Below are 16,632 nucleotides of genomic sequence, written 5' to 3' on the forward strand. Positions count from 1 at the left end.
TCACCTAACTGAACTCCAACCTATAAACAGTAGTCACACTGCAGTCTACTGAGTAGAGGGCACTGGTTCCCTGAGCTTTTGGTCAAGCATGTTAACACAAAGAAATCTCAGGGGTAAGTCATACACTGTGGATTAATTTCATAATATAACATCCATGTGTTCTAAGCACTACCAATTATTAGCCTTAAAGACAAATAAACTAATCGATTAACTTTGTGCAGTTCATACATTGAACGAAACGCAAAGCATAATTGCAAGTACTTTTAACCACTGCTTTTATGACTTCAAACAATTTTCTAGGTAATGAAAACTGTCTTACTGCCTCCAGAATAGAAGAAGACACTTTTTTTTAAAATAGAGAACAATGCTAAGATACTAGTGTTACAATATTAATATTTTTCTAGCTAAAAGGCTAAGAGAACCATTTTTCAAACATTTTCTTCAAAGATGTATTTAAACACTGCAATGCACAACTCAGGTGCTAAATCACTTCTCTATCCTTTCATCTTCCTTTTAATTTTCTGTTAACTACAAATCTATTAGTTCTTCATTAAATGTAAAGGACCTTCACTAATAGCATAGTGAAATTAGCTAAAAAGTGTTTTCATGTTATTTTTCTGTACCACTTAAAAACTGTTTTGAGTGTAATCAGCACAAAAGAAAGACATAAAAGAAAGGCACAAAAGTTCTAGAGGTATAGGACAGACATTATAGCAAGCATGCTCTGCCACAATGAGAACCAATATGCACTTATTTCCTATGCAGGCAGAGGCACACACGTATTTGAAGTGCTGATCTTGGAGACTGCACCTACTGGGTGCAGTGAGCAGCGCAGTCAGCCACTGAAAATCATCTTCTCCTGTCACCGTTTCTGAATCAATGCTTTGTTATTGTCTCTTCCGTCAGAACATCTCCAGGATATCACAAAATACTGGAATTAGGTTAGGCTCTGAGTCAAACCTTTAATTAAACAGAAAGCTTCCCTTTAATTATTAAGGGTACTGATCTGTCATTCTGAGGGCTGGTGCTACATAGCGTGTTACTGTTCTCCTCTTCTCTTTGCTGGTGCCAAGACTTTACCTGTTCACACAAAATAACTTATTCCTTCAACTATTTCTTTCTTTTACAGCTTTAGAGCTGCTTTGAATCCCATGCTGCCGCAGCTGTGGTTATCAAAAGCAGCTGCTGAATTTGCATCCAGGAAAAGAGGTCCTCTTAAAGCAGACTCTGTTCTGCTCCACCACTATACCTGGAGGACTGTTGTTCCCTTAGAGTTCCAGACAAACAGTGCAACCATAATCGAATATCTCTTCTCAAATAGCCAAAGTCATTGCAACACACCGTGGAAAAGCTGTACTTCAAGGTTTCCAAACAAACACTGTTTGCTTTTACTCTTAAAGATTGGTGGCATAAAATAATGCCTTGAAATATTCCATGGTTCTTCAGATAAGCCAAACTGGTTACATCAGCTTTGCTACTATTTCCAAGACTTTACACATTTTTCCATCAACCCACAAAACGAGTCAATTGTAAAAAACCTCCACAACATAATTTTTTCATTACATCAAACTTAAATTCTTTTTACTGAGCATCTGCTTTAAGCAACCAGCTTTAAAAAGGGAAGCACACAAACTTGTAGAACACTGACAGATATTTTCCATATATAGAAATAAATGACTGCAAGTCTGTGTGAGGAGATAATTAAAATCTTTACAGCATCTGACAAAAGCAAGTCTTATCTGACAGATTCTTTAATAGAAGTTCCACTCCTCAATCTAGGAAGTTTTACTGTCCATCTCTCCCTGTGAGGTACAAAAAATGTACCATGGGGCTGTAAATTAGAATATAAATTATGGAAGAGGAAGGACTCACAAGGGTTGTAAAAAATGACAGGGAAAACTACCTGTGAATTTTAGTAGTAGGAACTTAGAACTATAATAGACAGCCATTAAATATTACTTAGAACACATCAGAATGTAGTATGACCACAAGAGATTAAGTGGATGAAAAGAGGGTTTTTTCGATAATGAAAAAAACATTAAAAGCTAGGATGCAATTTCCAATAGGATATTGCTTTATTATTTGCCCTACCAATTTACATGTACAAGTATTTACCTCTCGAAGAGGGATAATAAGGCTGCACAAGTTCTCTTCTTTACTAGTAAAGCAAATGTAGTTTGTAGAAACAAACATCTGACCCAAAATATGCATTTTGTTGAATGGAGTCCAGAGAGTACAGTCTGTGTGTCCATCTAATTTCTCATCCTTGGGAAGTCGGAACAACGCGCGGTATCTCTCACTCTTTGCTCTGGCATCGAGATCCCTAAAGAAAAGAAAAAGGAATAACCCACAGAAAGATGTTTCTTGCTTTAAGAAATACATAATAAACTTTAAGATACATGTTATACAAATCATTGCAGGTTACCTGCAACATACAACTCAGTTGAGTACTGAGTGTACAGCAAAACAATGGAAATATTTTGCATATAGGGGATGAATAGTCTCAGCTGCTCTAAGATTCTAAAACTACAAGAAAAAAGTCCTCTGCTACAAATGACTTTGATACATTGTCCCCTCTGAGAAGTCAGGATCAGATTGAATGATCTTTTCACATTCAGCTCTATTTTCTAAGAATATCCAGAGCGTCCATTTATTATTAAATAACATATGACCTCATATAATAGTACACCAAAAATGCTTCTTTAATGCTTATTTATTAACATGATGGAATTCTTACACTAGAGTTTGTTAATAATTTCAAGACTTAGCCGTGATCATGCATTCAGTGCAAAATGCTGAATAATTAGAAAGACAAACATAAGTGATATAATGCATGCCAGATGTCACTAAGTAATGCAAAATAGAAACAAGCACTGGCTACAATTCTGTATGGTTCATTAACATAATCAACATATAAAATAATGAAAAAATAAACAGGAAACTATCAAATTGCAGTACAATATTTATACAAGCAGCATAAATATCTTCCAGACTACTTTTCATCCCTTAGAATTTTATGTCATTTTTTAATCTCTGCTGCCTAAAATAAGTTCTAGACAGAATTCATCATCTAGAGTAATTTTTCAATTCCGGTTATAGGACCAGACAGACAGATTTCTTAATAACACTGAAATTGCTTTATTACGTTCCCCTGGTAACACAAAAGGGCCTTGCAACAGATACCTAACGCAGCCAGTGTCAAGAGATACGTTGAAGAGCTTCTGAACAAATGAGAACTTGACTCAAATATGTTTCTTATATTTTTGCAAAATGTTCATATTCACATGTTTTCCCTTTCCTGTTTCAACAGGAGACCATATAATTATATCCAAATAATTATTCACATTTTGCCACTGCTGCAATCAATCATTCCTTTTGGAGTAACACTAAATGGCAGCAACATTAGAAAACTTTTGGACAAAATGCTGCAAGTAGAATGACTGAGGAGAAACAAATGACTGAGAGCCAGTGCTACCTACCGTTTCAGTGCAGATACTTTTTTGGGGGATTTCTTTTTCAGTTTGGGTAATGACCTGTCTTGTTCAAATCCTTCATTATCCAAAAGCTGCCGCATAGCTATATTGGCAAGCTGTTCCATTAGTTTAAATGTCTCACTGATATTAAGGAATACTGAGAAGAAATGTTCGCTTGACCTTGTGCTCACTTTGATCATGTCAGGAAAGAGCAGTGTAGCATTCTTCTCAAGTTGAGTGATATCAACCCAGCGAATAACTAACTTTGCTGAACAGAAACAAACAGAAAAAAAGATTCAGTGCAAAAAAATTAGCGCATTCACAAGCATTTCTCTTCCTCTTCCTATAAAATGTATTCAGCAGAAAATTTATTGAATCTTGAAAAGTTTGGAGGGTAGCATAAAAAGACCCAACTTGTACAAACAAATTACAATCACCTGACAAACAGCAGACAAAAGAGTTTAAATATAATTTTTTTCTGTACAGAACATCACATATAAGTGTTACAAAGCTAGGTATGCTAACATAATTTATCGCTGTCACAGCACTTGCTCAGAGTCTGATGTCCCCTTTTGCTATGGAAGCAAAGAAAGAGTCTGAACACATCAGACATGCTTTAATTATTTTTATACGTTTTTATACATTAAAAAGTTTCAAATATTACAATAATGACAGATCCTTGGCTTTTCTTCCAATACTGCTACAGGTATTATCCTTAAAACAGGGACTAAATCTACATTTATTTAAAAAAAAAAAAAAAAAGGAAAAAAAAAATCCAGTCAATCACTAGCATATGTCTACACAACTAAACAGAAAGACCTGGGAATGATCCATTGCCCATAACCAGGTACTGCAGATGCACTTACATTCACACTGCTTAGAATTAACTCCCATTAGAGCAAACTGGTTGCATCCACACTATGGTGGTCTTGATCCTGCGTCTCATCCGAGACTGATGTGATCGCATCTCTATTCCCTTTTGGGCACACTCCCTGCAGGGAACCATGCCTCTAAATGACACCCAGGTACTGTTTTACAGAGAACTACTTTGAGAGATACAAAACAAACAAGGGAGTGAGTGCACAATTAAGAAGCATGATTATTGCTCCCTGCTCCTCTTCTCTTGAGCAGTCTCTTCACACCCCCAGCAGATCAGCAGGCGAAGAGTAAGAAACTACGGAAGATTTCCTAACAATTCTGAGATGCACAAACCACCATTCCATTGTAAAACATACCTTCCCTGCCCATGAGGAAAGAATAAAAGCAAAGGTGATTAATGCTGAGATACACCCAGCCCTGACGGGGAACCTTCCCCTTCCAGTAACTGCAGGAGTAGTAGTTCACTAATTTCTCTTCTTCTGGCATCCCAAAGAGCTTATGAAACTTCACTATGGCTTCCTTAAATTTTTCTGTATCATCATCCTCCTTGATGCCATTGATTTTGTTGTATTCAGCGATGATGCCCTAGTAGGGAGTTAAAGAAGTAGACAGCATGTTAGTTGCCATGGGGTATCAGATCCTCACCACCATTGCTGTCTGGGCCAGAGGCTACGACAGTTACTGCAATGTCAAGAAACTATTTTGCTTATCCCTTATTCTTCTGCTCATTCTTTTGCTTTTATAGTTATTTACTTTATTCAAGGCTGTCTTTCTGATGACCTTGCTCCCTACCCATGCCTATATCAAAAGTAACCAAACACCAACCACCTGCCAAGTACCCTGTTTTAAAATTAACCAGCCTATCTCAAATACTCCTAGCAACTCTGTAAAGCATCTATTACTTGTAAAATTTTCGCCTTCCATGTAAATATGCTCCCTGAAGAGACATGGATAGGATTTCACCAGAAAACTTTATTCTAAAACGAAGGGAAAAAGTCAGAGGAAAAAAGGATTTGTTATTCATTAAGGAAAATATCAAACAACTTTTATGACCCCTCCTAGTGGACCTTGAGCAAAACAGAAGAGCAAGAGCAAAAGAAGAAATATTTTCTACTAGATTAACTGGCAGGATGGAAAAATCATTCATTCTTTCAGGTGCAGAAGACCTTCATCAAATTTGAAGCGGCAACAGTCTTGTGAAAAGCTGCTTTTTGATACCTCAAAGACTACAGTTGCCTCTGTTCTACACTGAAGTTCTGGTCCACTCACTTATTTTCATAATCTCTTTTACAAATCTTCTCTATTGCCTCCTATTTTAAAGTTATAAAAAGGAGAGTTACTTCTTGCCTTCAAATTGTTCCATTTACATGGAAAGCAGAGTATAAAACAGCAAACCATCATTTACACTTAATGTATGTCCAAATCTAAAAACTAACAATTTCCTTAAAGGACTCTGTTTCACAAGACAGATGTCTTCTCACAGAAGGTGTTTCCATGATAATCTATAGTCCTCACATCTGATCCACTAGTAAAACACAAACAGCTAGGGGATTCTTAAGACACTTGACTTACTACATGAAATGTGAAGAGGAATGAGACAAAGCCAATGTTTAGAATACACACCAAGTACAGTCATTTTGGTTACAATCAATCTTTTATCAAAGTATTTATTTTTAGATCATTCTCAGTGTGAATAAAGTACTTTTTACCAATGTAGCTACTATCTCACCTATAAGGAGAAAAAAAAAATTCTGGTAAAACAAACAAAGCAACCAACAAACAAGCAAAACCCAAACCAAATCAACTAGCAACCCCTAACACCTACATGAAGTGTAAACACCAACACTACGGGATTTAACCACTCAAAAGAGGGTAAGGAGACATTATACAATGAGTGCATGAAAAAAAACAAACAAACAAACAAAACCCCCACAAACCCAAAATTTTGCACTGAAATAGCAGCTAGATAGAAAACTGTCAAAGTTTAAGACAAGGAATAGTGCAACTGATTTTAGAACATATAATATTTGAAGTTGTCCCTATATATATTTTTTTTTTAATCATACTGCTGTAGTTATGCCTGCCAATCCCAGTTTCCCTAACTTTTACACACGTTGCTGCTTAGAATCTGGTTTTCTTTCAAAAAGGTGGAGCAGCCTGGGAACTACTAGGTGAAATTTGTTTAGCATTCACATCACTTTTCCTTCCACAGTCATATTTATCATTAACAACATTTATAACAATATACTTAACTACCTGTATTTTTCCTCTGACAAATGTATTTATGTCATTCTCATTTTCAAAGATTGAAAGAGTTTGCAACAAATTCTGTTCAAGCCATTCCCAGTGTTCAGTGATCTCCTTCCTTGAGCAACCTGTATGTAAAAAAAGACCCCAAAAAGTCACAAAACAAATAATTCACCAATGTCAATATCCTCTTAATCATAAAAGACTCTAACAAAATTCACCAGTAACTAGAGATGCAATATTTCACCAGATATTGTGTCCCTGGAAATTCCACAATTTTTTCCCATTGTCTATAATTTCATGTCAGTATCATGAGCAAAACCCTCCTACATTTAGAATTCTAACCACAATAATGACACTGAGCTGACCAATGTCACATTAAAGAGTTAGCAAAGACATTACCTGCGTCTGTTAGGAACTGACAAAAAACCCCAACAGTCGTATATTCTACCATTGGTTCATAATTCTTTGTCAACTATAAATTATGAAACAGTGATAAAATTGCAAAAGCTGAAAAGGATAATTTTCCTGACAAGTCTATTACAATGTGTCTCCATCAAAAGAATGGTGCTGAAAGACCTCTAAGAAAGTTGTATCTTTTTTGGGGGAGAGGGTTGTCAGAGGTGGTTTACTTTTAATGATGAAAGAATAAACGAAACTTCAGTGACCCTAGTTTGCTTAGGAGACCAAAAGGGATCAAGTGAGGTATCTTTGATACTGAGGAATCAGCATACATGTAGTCTGTAAAGTATTACAGAACCAGGATGAAAAATCTGCTCATATGAACTGGAGTTTATATATGCAATTTTTTGTTTCTATTTTACTTGAGATGGATTGTAACAAATGTCACTTTCATTTTGATGCCCTGTTCTCAACATCTTGCAGAATAAAGTTGTTGCTGCTCTTCAGGGTCTCTGTGCCCATCTTGAAAGAAGAAAAAATTCAAGCACTCACAAAAAATTGTTCCTGTCCAAAATGATTTTGAGGGAATTATGTCAAAACTGTGACTTTTAAATAAGTATTTTCAGAAAACAAACACTGCATTTTCACATAGGAACATCTGTACTCGAAACCTGATTAAAAATATCTCAATCCAGGTAGGAAATAGCATCAAAAGTAAGTAATATTTTTGTTCAAATCACAGATTTACTTAATTTTACTCAGAAGTAGCTAGTAAATGTATCTACCTGCAAATGCATACAGAACCCAACAAAGCAAAGCTGCTCATGTGAAACAGCCATTAGAAAGACGTTAAATTACAACAAGCTGTTGCTAATAACGTCTTCAGCTTCACTATAGGCACAAACTGTCATGTGTCTGCACATAAGTGTTTCAATGGTTTGTAGAAGAACTCAGTGCAACCATCTGGAATACATACCAAACAATTGCTTTCCTTGTTGTACAGCAACAAATGATGGGGAAAAATATTCTTTCTACACAATACAATGAGAGCTTTACACAATCTCAATGAAAGCAACAGAATGCAACATTCTGTGCAACTTCCAGGGGAATTTCACAATTCTGGTTGTGTGGATACATAAATCATGTTGCAGAACAGCCTGCATACGTAACCAATAATTGAGAACCACAAGTGATCACCACTGTTGCTTCTCATTAAAACTACTGGATGCGACCAGACCTTTCTGGAACTCAGGAGGTGGTCTGAAGACCAATTTATTTCTTCTTGGCTTTTACACTGTTGTAAAAAGCAACGATGAAATACGTGAGCTATGTATATAAAACTAGACTGTCATCAGAACAATGGCTCATCTCTTGAAGAGCAGTGACAAGCAGTGCAGACAAACTACAATAATGAACTATTTCTTAAAGCTGTCTACTTTTTGCTCGTGGTTCATAATTTATTTTTAATCTTTGTCATGAAACAGCTTTGGTTGATTATCATCAACCTGGAACATCCCATCTCATTGTTTCCATTGCTTTTTGTCTTCACTGTCTTACTGTTTACTCTCCCAGACAGTCTCATCTACAGCAGATCATGTAACCAGGCCAAAACCCACACCCCAGTTATCAACAGTCTAGATTTTTCTCTTTGCTTTGTTCACTCGAGATTAAAAAACATGTTCGCGGAGATGTTTTAAACTACAGGTCTATTGTAACTCTGCTACTAGCAAGTCTTTGCCTACCTTAGCATATTAGAAGCATTTACCATTTTGCCACTATTGGCCTTTTAAGGTAAATTAAACAATATGACTCTCAGGGAAGGGAAAGAACATTTAACAGTTAAACCATTCCATTTTGGATCACAGAGCTTTCAAGACTAGTAGGAAATAAAAGGAAAAATAGCTGCAATGCATACAGTAGGCTGCTAATCACTCCTCCTCCTCCTCTAAATGGTGTGCTCCGTGGCCAGAATGGTGTGATGCTGGCCAGCACCCCTGGTAGACTGAGCTATTTTCAGTCTTCAGGGAGGAAACTGATCAGCGTATTAAACAGACGTTGGAGAGCTAAGGGCATTCTGGACCAGAAGAGCTGGAGGAAGGATGCATGGTGCTGGAGAGAGGATGAGAAGGGGCAATCGCCTGGCAGGTTGTGATGGAGCAACAGCATAAGTGACATGTGATCTTCTGGGTGTCAGGTTAGGTTTCTAGCATCTGGTTTGGTTTGTCTAAGGTAAGAGCTGAAGGTACAGAGGGAATGTGAGAGAGTTCAGGACTGAGAAGAAATTTAACAAGTCATATAAACATGCTTTCAAACACACTCAGAAGGATAATGTCAGCATTATTTTAGTCAGTGACTGAAGAATAGGAATGGCTTAACTTGAGACAGCTGATGAGGCTGTCATGTCCAGTCTTCTCTCCCAGGTAGATACTTACCCAGGGTGCACATTAGTCAACCTGAACTGCTGCCCTTAACAGAATGCACTGCAGGAGACACTGTAACACTTACAGGAACATAAAATTGTTCTTACCAGTAAGGGTGGGTTCAGGAGTGGACTGGAAAAAAACCTCAATTTGTACAGAGAGCAGGCAGAAAATAGTTACAGCTGGTAAACTCAATAGCACTCTAACTAAAACCTGCAGCTTTGTCAACCGAAGCACATGGGCTTTTCTGAAAACCTTTTCCGCAGCATGTAATAAAATTTCAAGACTGGTGCTTTAAAATAATCCATAATTAATTTTTTTCACATGTGAAATACACATTTAGAAACTTCTATGGAAATACATATAACTACTGCTAGCACAAAAAAAATACAGCAATGATTCTATATCTGAAAAACACACATAGTAAGAATGACTGATTTTATAGGTGGGGAAGGATCTAAAAAAAGTTGTTCATTTCCAGAGTTTACATTTACCATCGTTCTCCCCTCTAAATTAAGCACTCGCAGATTGAGGGTGACACGGACATGGGACACAGAAGGGTTATTAAAATATGCAAGGCTGATCACATACAACATTTTGGATTTCTAGACCATTACAAAATTAACATGCTTAAACTGTTTTTGAAAAGTTACCGGTAACGTCTTTTCAGTATAGTTCAATAGACATAACTATAACCTGTGACACATTCAACACAACGCTGCACTGGAGAAAGTGCTGTTAACAAGCCTCCTTAACAGAGCTAAAAAGCCTCACATCTACCAGCTAGCATTCTCATACAGCCTAGATCAGCAGAGTTAATACCTAAGAAAGTTCACATTCGAAATGAATTATAACAAATATGGGGTCTAAACATAACTTAAATAGTCATTTTAGAGCAAACAAAACCCCTTGGATTATTTTTTACCCTTGAATAGTCTTGTACAGAACAAGACCAAATGTCAAGCAGCATGAATGAACCAGGAAACAATCACATTTGTTCCAGTCATTCTGTGTAGCTGCTTTCTGAAAATGGAGATTTTTGCTTTATGGAAGGCAGAGGAGAATATGACAAATTTCTGTAAAAATAAGGAGATTACAAGTACCAAATAACCAGCAACCCACCCTAGGGAACACGGAGGAACAGCTATATAATACAGGACAAATCAGAGTTGCATAGCTAAATGCAGCAAAATCCCTTAGGAACCTTTATAATGGTAACAACCCTTGATCAGTTCAGAAAGAATTGCTTTAGTTGCAAGTTCATAAAATAATCACAGTGCAGAGCCCTAGGCGACAACAGGCTGCTCAGCTTCAGGGTTGCGTAGATAAATAATTTGCTTTCTGTAAAATTTTACCTCCCTGGAAGAGCCACACTATTCCCCCCAGGAGACAACACTGAGCCAGCACAGTCTTATAATTTAAAAAAAGTAACTAAGCCAATCAACCAGCTAGATATTAGAAGGCTAAAAATTAAAGAAACACTCCTCAAAATGGAAACACAGATACATACATTAACTACTTTGTTAGCTATTTTGGTCAGGTTTAACATTGATAATTGAACAGCATGTTCACTGAAACTAACTTAAATGTAACAGAATACCGTATTTCTACATAAAAACTGCCATACTGGTCAAATAAGAGAAGCAAAATCCTCACAGTTCAGCAGCAGCACAAATTTCTACATGTATGGTACATTTGCTTATTCTGGGGCCGTAACTCATCTGTCTTCAATTCTGTGCCCCTGGTTGTCTGAGGACACATGTTGTAGGTATAAAATTATAGGAACTATCTATAGATGTCATGCAAAAAACCTGCCAACGCATTTAAAGTCACATGGCCTATTGCCAAAGTCTTAAAAATTCATTACTGAATATGTGTCTTTGAAGAAACAATATTTTGATGAGAGTTTTGTGATACATTATTTTCTTTGGAAAGCCATCTGGAAACAGCAAGAAAATTTGTGCCCTCAGATGCTCCCTTTCAAGTTTACGTGAGAGAGGTCCTTACTAATTGCTACACAGTGACATTCGGGTGAAGAAGGCATTGCATGTGCATTTGCAACTACCTCTGTGCATAAATAGTATAAATAAACACACCGGCAAGTACTTTTACCCTTCTTTCTCATAATTTGAGATCCACGGAGAGCTGACATGCAAGGTCTCACTACATACAGTCACAGCAGAGTAGCTGACAGTACAAAGCAAGCAATTAAATGAAGATTTGCAAATGACCTTCATAATATTGACAATTTCATTAACATCTGTTTTTACTATCAGCTCTTAGTAAAGCAAATTATATTATATGAATTCTAAAATGTTCAGGGAATTGGTACTAACAGGAATAGAGGGAAAACAAGGTGTTTAAAGTGATGCCTTCTTTCAGGTGTAATACCAATAAAAGTGGCAAGAAATACTCATGCTAAGACGAGCTATCAAAAAACTTTCTGTTGGATACAGACTTTGACACAACTCTGGTATCACCTTTTTCAGATGCACAAATCATATGCTCATAAAAATAGAGCCTGCTTTGAACTGCTAAAATTGTTAGATCTGTAGCAAAACTTTATCCATTCCTTCTCCTCTTCATTTCCCAAGACAGAGGATTTGTCTGGAGGAAAACTCATCCAAATAATCTAAATGTCAAATTTTATTGGGAGAATGGGCACAGATGAGGGGGCACTGTTACGCCAGAAGAAGTCTACAGCTTCATTAACCAGTATTTTTGAATGACAGGCAGCGCTGGGGGTGCTGGAAGTTACCAGCCTATTAAAGAGATGACAGGCATGTGTACACTTCTTATTTGTCCTCATTCTCAATTTTCTTTCAAATGAGCAGAGATCTGGCTGCTGCCTAAAACAGTGTTTGAAACGTTAGAGCTAGAGGTGTTGCATTGAAAAGTTTCCATTTTCTAAGACTGAAAAGCAATACTATCAAACTGGAGATCTGACCTTACAAGCTTGGCCAATCGAAGCTAAATGACAGACTTTCTACACTCAGCTTCAGACCCTATTATCAGAGCTGGCAAACACAACCAGAAATTAACTACATACTGCTTTATGCTACTTGCAATAGGTACCTGATCACAGAAACAAGCATTTAGTATTTACAGGATCTGATGCATGCAAAAAATCCTACTCCATGTACCAAAATATCAACTTCATTGATTTTACCAACTATTATAATAATGACAGGAGAAACAGTGTCACAGATAGATCTGTCAAAGTTTGACACTTAAAGATGAAAACTCTTAAAGAGTTTTTGCATCTACGTAAGAACATAACTTTTGTACATTATGTAGCTAACATCTTGCTGATTTTTTTAAGTACATCAAATTTAGAAAGACAACACACTGTCTGAAATAAATGTCCAGGAGGTGGGCATCCCTGGGATCTTGATGGTATTTATCCTGAAGGAGACTGAGCTTGCTATCCAAGAAATGCCATACAGACATTCAGTACTCAGGTGAGAGCTGGGGTTGCACTATCTTCCTGGTTTCCATTTCAAGGGAAGCCAGGTGTCCAGTCTGAGTAATTTGGGAGCTATAATCCAGGTGCTCCTCCTACCATACTCTTTAGAGATTCCCCATCACCCAGCAATACTGCATTTCAGAAGTCCTGCAGCAATGAGCCATGGGCATGGAAAAGAACATGCAAGGAGGAGGGATGGATACTCGACTGCTGGGCTGGGAATGTTATTTGGGAGACAAAAGGTGGCTTCTGGCCCTGCTCCATGGCCATTTCTGGTTTTACTCAGTCATTGTGCATAATACATACACACAGTGTGGCATTCAAGGTCTTAAATACCGGCAGCTCTGGAGCCTCTTAAATTAACCACTAGGGCAGGTTTTTATCGTGACCCATTTATTTGTCCTGAAATGACTTAGCTTAGCAGGCAGGATGGTCTATTAGTTATGCGGCACAGTACCCAGGAAGAATAGAAATCCACATGTCAGTACATTTGTCCTTACCACAGGCAATAGTCCAATAGACCAAGGAGTCTGGTGCCTGGTAAAGGATTCGATACGGTGCCACTCTGGCACTGGAGTCCAACACAACATCAAGCGTACCCACGAGGAGACCTACGGAACAGGAAATTCTGATGAATACAGAGAGATGGATCATCCGAGATCTCACAGGAGGGGGCTTCACAGCCTTCCCCTCCCACTCCACCCCCCACAGCAAAATACAGACCTATGTGTTCATCTCCACACTTTGCCACATGTTGTAAAGAGGGAAAGTGATTCAAAGGAAAAAATCTTCAGTCTCAACGAGACTTAAAACTTTTAAACATACATTGATTCTAGCATAAAGACAGAGAAACTGAAGCAAAGCAGGAGGTAGCTGTTTTATAAAACCACATTTAAAAGTTATTCACTTCTTTCCTGTGTTTCATATACTTTTGGAGCTCTGGGGAAAAATAAACAAATCAACCACCACAACACCAACAAAAAGCCCCAGACAGTACTCAAAACTCAAATGTCAGCTAAGAGAAACTAAGACTTCCAGCAAAAAATAATTATGCTCCTTAATGGTCTTATTCTTTAGGGCAGAAGGGATCAAAATGCCTAAGTCAAGCTGGTTTTCAGCTGAAAGGATACAAATGAAAGACAAAGCCATACTGTTTTCTTAAAGTAGCTTTGAAAATTCTTTGCTACTGAGGGGGCCCATCAACAGTTGCATATGAAATGCTACCAATAATTCCTAACTATATTTTCACAAATTCTAGATTGTACTTTAATAAGAAATTACACACAAAACAAATGTCTAATCTCCCCAAATCCTTTCCCACAAAATGCCCTAACTATTTTCAAAATAAATAACATTTTTCTTCTTTTTCACCTCCATAAAGAATTTTCATCTCCCCTGCAGGGATGTCTGGTATAAATTCTGATGTTGAAGTTCTCAGCAAATGCACATATTGAAAACAGATGGATGAGCTTCCAAGGATTTTTTTTTTTTCCTGCAAATATTTATTGGGTCAGAAATCGGGTTTTTTAAGCAGCTGTAATAAGCTGTACACACCAAAAAACTATTCTAGAACACTGCTGTTAAATTCCTCTTCTCATTTCAAGTGGCTGTTTCCATCTTTTACTGTCACAGTTTTATTAGTTCCCCATTCTGCATTGTCATAACCAGTACAGAAAACCGCTTCTCTTGTTGTTCTTCTTTCAGATCATAAAGATATAAAAGTACTACACATTTTCCATCTTAGTAGATCCCTTAAATCTGAAGCGAAACTGGCATTTGGAAATACCCCACCTATCAGTGATTTTGTATTCCCTATTCCATGTTTTATATTTCTATTTTGCTTTATACAGATCTTCACAGGCCAGATCAAATGTAATCTCACTGCCCGATTCACCCATATCCACCACTTTTTAATCCAAGAATTCTGAAATACACTAGGAGCAAGTCTGTACACAACATGAGATTATTCTTTAGCGAGCAGTGCTAGAGAGATGTCTGCTGATTGTAGGATATGACCACAAAATACTAAAATAAAATATCCCAAAGTTCATTAGTGTAACTAGCTTTAGTTGTTCCTATTGCCATCTTAATTTTGATTGCATTTGGATTACTTGTGTACACTGACAAGCTGCCTCTGATCAGTCCTCCTAGATACACCTTGACTCCTTTCAAACTCAGCAGACTGAAGTAGGTTATAATGTTCTTTTAAACTTTTTTTTCTGTTACATATACTCTCCATTCTAACTTTACAAAACCAACATGGCCCTGGTCCAGAAAGACATGTGTACACATTTCACTTCAACCATGGGCAAAGATCCTCAAATGTCTCAAGCTACCACTGAGCTCAAGAGTACAGCTCAGCTGGAGTGCAGACCAAGGCAGATGCTACGCTGTGTTAATCATCCAGGCTTGCTGCAAACATGTAGCAGGGCTTAGGCCAAAGATGCTTCGCGCTTTGCAGCTTCACATGTCTACTGCCAGTACTAAACAAGCAATAGGCATGATGTAGTATCTAAATAAAGTTGTATGCTGGCCAAATGTAATCTTCTCTAAGGTACAGGTACACTGTTAAGTCCCTGTAACCTTTAAAAATATGCTTGTTTCTTTCCTCCTCCTATATTTGCAAATCTGTTCGTGGGCAGATGCTCCTACCAACCAATTCTGCCACTAGTTCCAGGAGGGTGCTGTGGCTGTACAAACTGGGATGTACAGCTAAGGTCAGAGAGCTACAGCAAATCTATTGACCTGTGCAGTAACATCAAGTGAAGAGGAGCTGCCCATCCTCCCTCCTTCTCCCTGAGATACTGGAGACAAGAGGAGAGGAACATCCCCGTGCCACACCAGACAGAAACAATGTAAGGCAGAGCAGTGTATTCAAGAAATGTGAAGAAAAACTATTAAAAACAAACAAACAAAAAAAAAGAGAGAAAAAAAGACTGGCCTGCACTGAAACAACAGATGGGAGGTAGCTAAGCAAAGAAAAGAAAGAATATTTTCCACTAATGCAGTAAGTAGGATTTGCCCAGTGCCTTTTCAGCAATGAAAACAGATTGTAAAACTATCCTTGCAGTGAGGTTAAAGGAAGAAAATTTGCAGAACACCAGAAGACCCCATCAAAAGTCAAAGTCTAGCTTACTAAATTAATTGCAACAGACAGTTTATCAGTAAAATTTTACTTATAACATGAAATAGTTGTTTTGATAAATTATTTTGAAATATCACATGTATCATTTATGTGTTCTTATACACATTAAAGCCAATTAACATTGACTCTTGCAATCATGTAGGTACCCCTGACTACTGTCCTTCAGGAATGGTTCCATTTTGCATTGTAGGCCAGTGATGTGTTGGTTTTGTGGTTCTTGTTCATATGTTTGTTTGTTTTAATGGAGATAGGTGATGCAACTAGAATGCAATCACAGCAGTTCAAACCGATAATCTCTCAGAGGAATTTCTACATGAAGTGATCATAACGTAATAATAAAAAATTAACAAATTATTTTAATACTGTTCATTAATTCTTCATACAGCAAGTACCTTTTGAGACATTATAAAGAAATAAGCAACTGAAAGTTTCTATAGAAACAGAACAGGCAACAAAGAATCATTTTCCTTAGATTAGACTGGTCCTTGGGCAATAGTCAGTGAATTATCCAGGCATCAAATCATGTGGCTATACTGACTGCATTTTTTTTTCCCATTATTCCATCAGGTTTCTGACTACATAGTGAAATAAGGGAAGGAA

General features: G+C 37.3%; 1 protein-coding gene across 3 annotated transcripts in view; it reads right to left on the reverse strand.

Annotated features, from left to right (window-relative positions):
- The window catches only part of TBC1D9 (TBC1 domain family member 9), a 50,796-nt gene that overhangs the window by 21,868 nt on the left and 12,296 nt on the right, over positions 1 to 16,632 (reverse strand). For all 3 annotated transcript variants that reach the window (XM_065633445.1, XM_065633443.1, XM_065633444.1), the window contains exons 2-6: positions 13,388 to 13,498; positions 6,609 to 6,727; positions 4,709 to 4,937; positions 3,480 to 3,741; positions 2,116 to 2,323 (exon numbers count right to left, since the gene is read on the reverse strand). In XM_065633445.1, the coding sequence (XP_065489517.1) occupies positions 2,116 to 2,323; positions 3,480 to 3,741; positions 4,709 to 4,937; positions 6,609 to 6,727; positions 13,388 to 13,498 (929 nt within the window). The remainder of the gene's footprint in view (positions 1 to 2,115; positions 2,324 to 3,479; positions 3,742 to 4,708; positions 4,938 to 6,608; positions 6,728 to 13,387; positions 13,499 to 16,632) is intronic.

Source organism: Caloenas nicobarica, chromosome 4 (assembly GCF_036013445.1).
Source record: "Caloenas nicobarica isolate bCalNic1 chromosome 4, bCalNic1.hap1, whole genome shotgun sequence".
Lineage (NCBI taxonomy): Eukaryota > Metazoa > Chordata > Aves > Columbiformes > Columbidae > Caloenas > Caloenas nicobarica.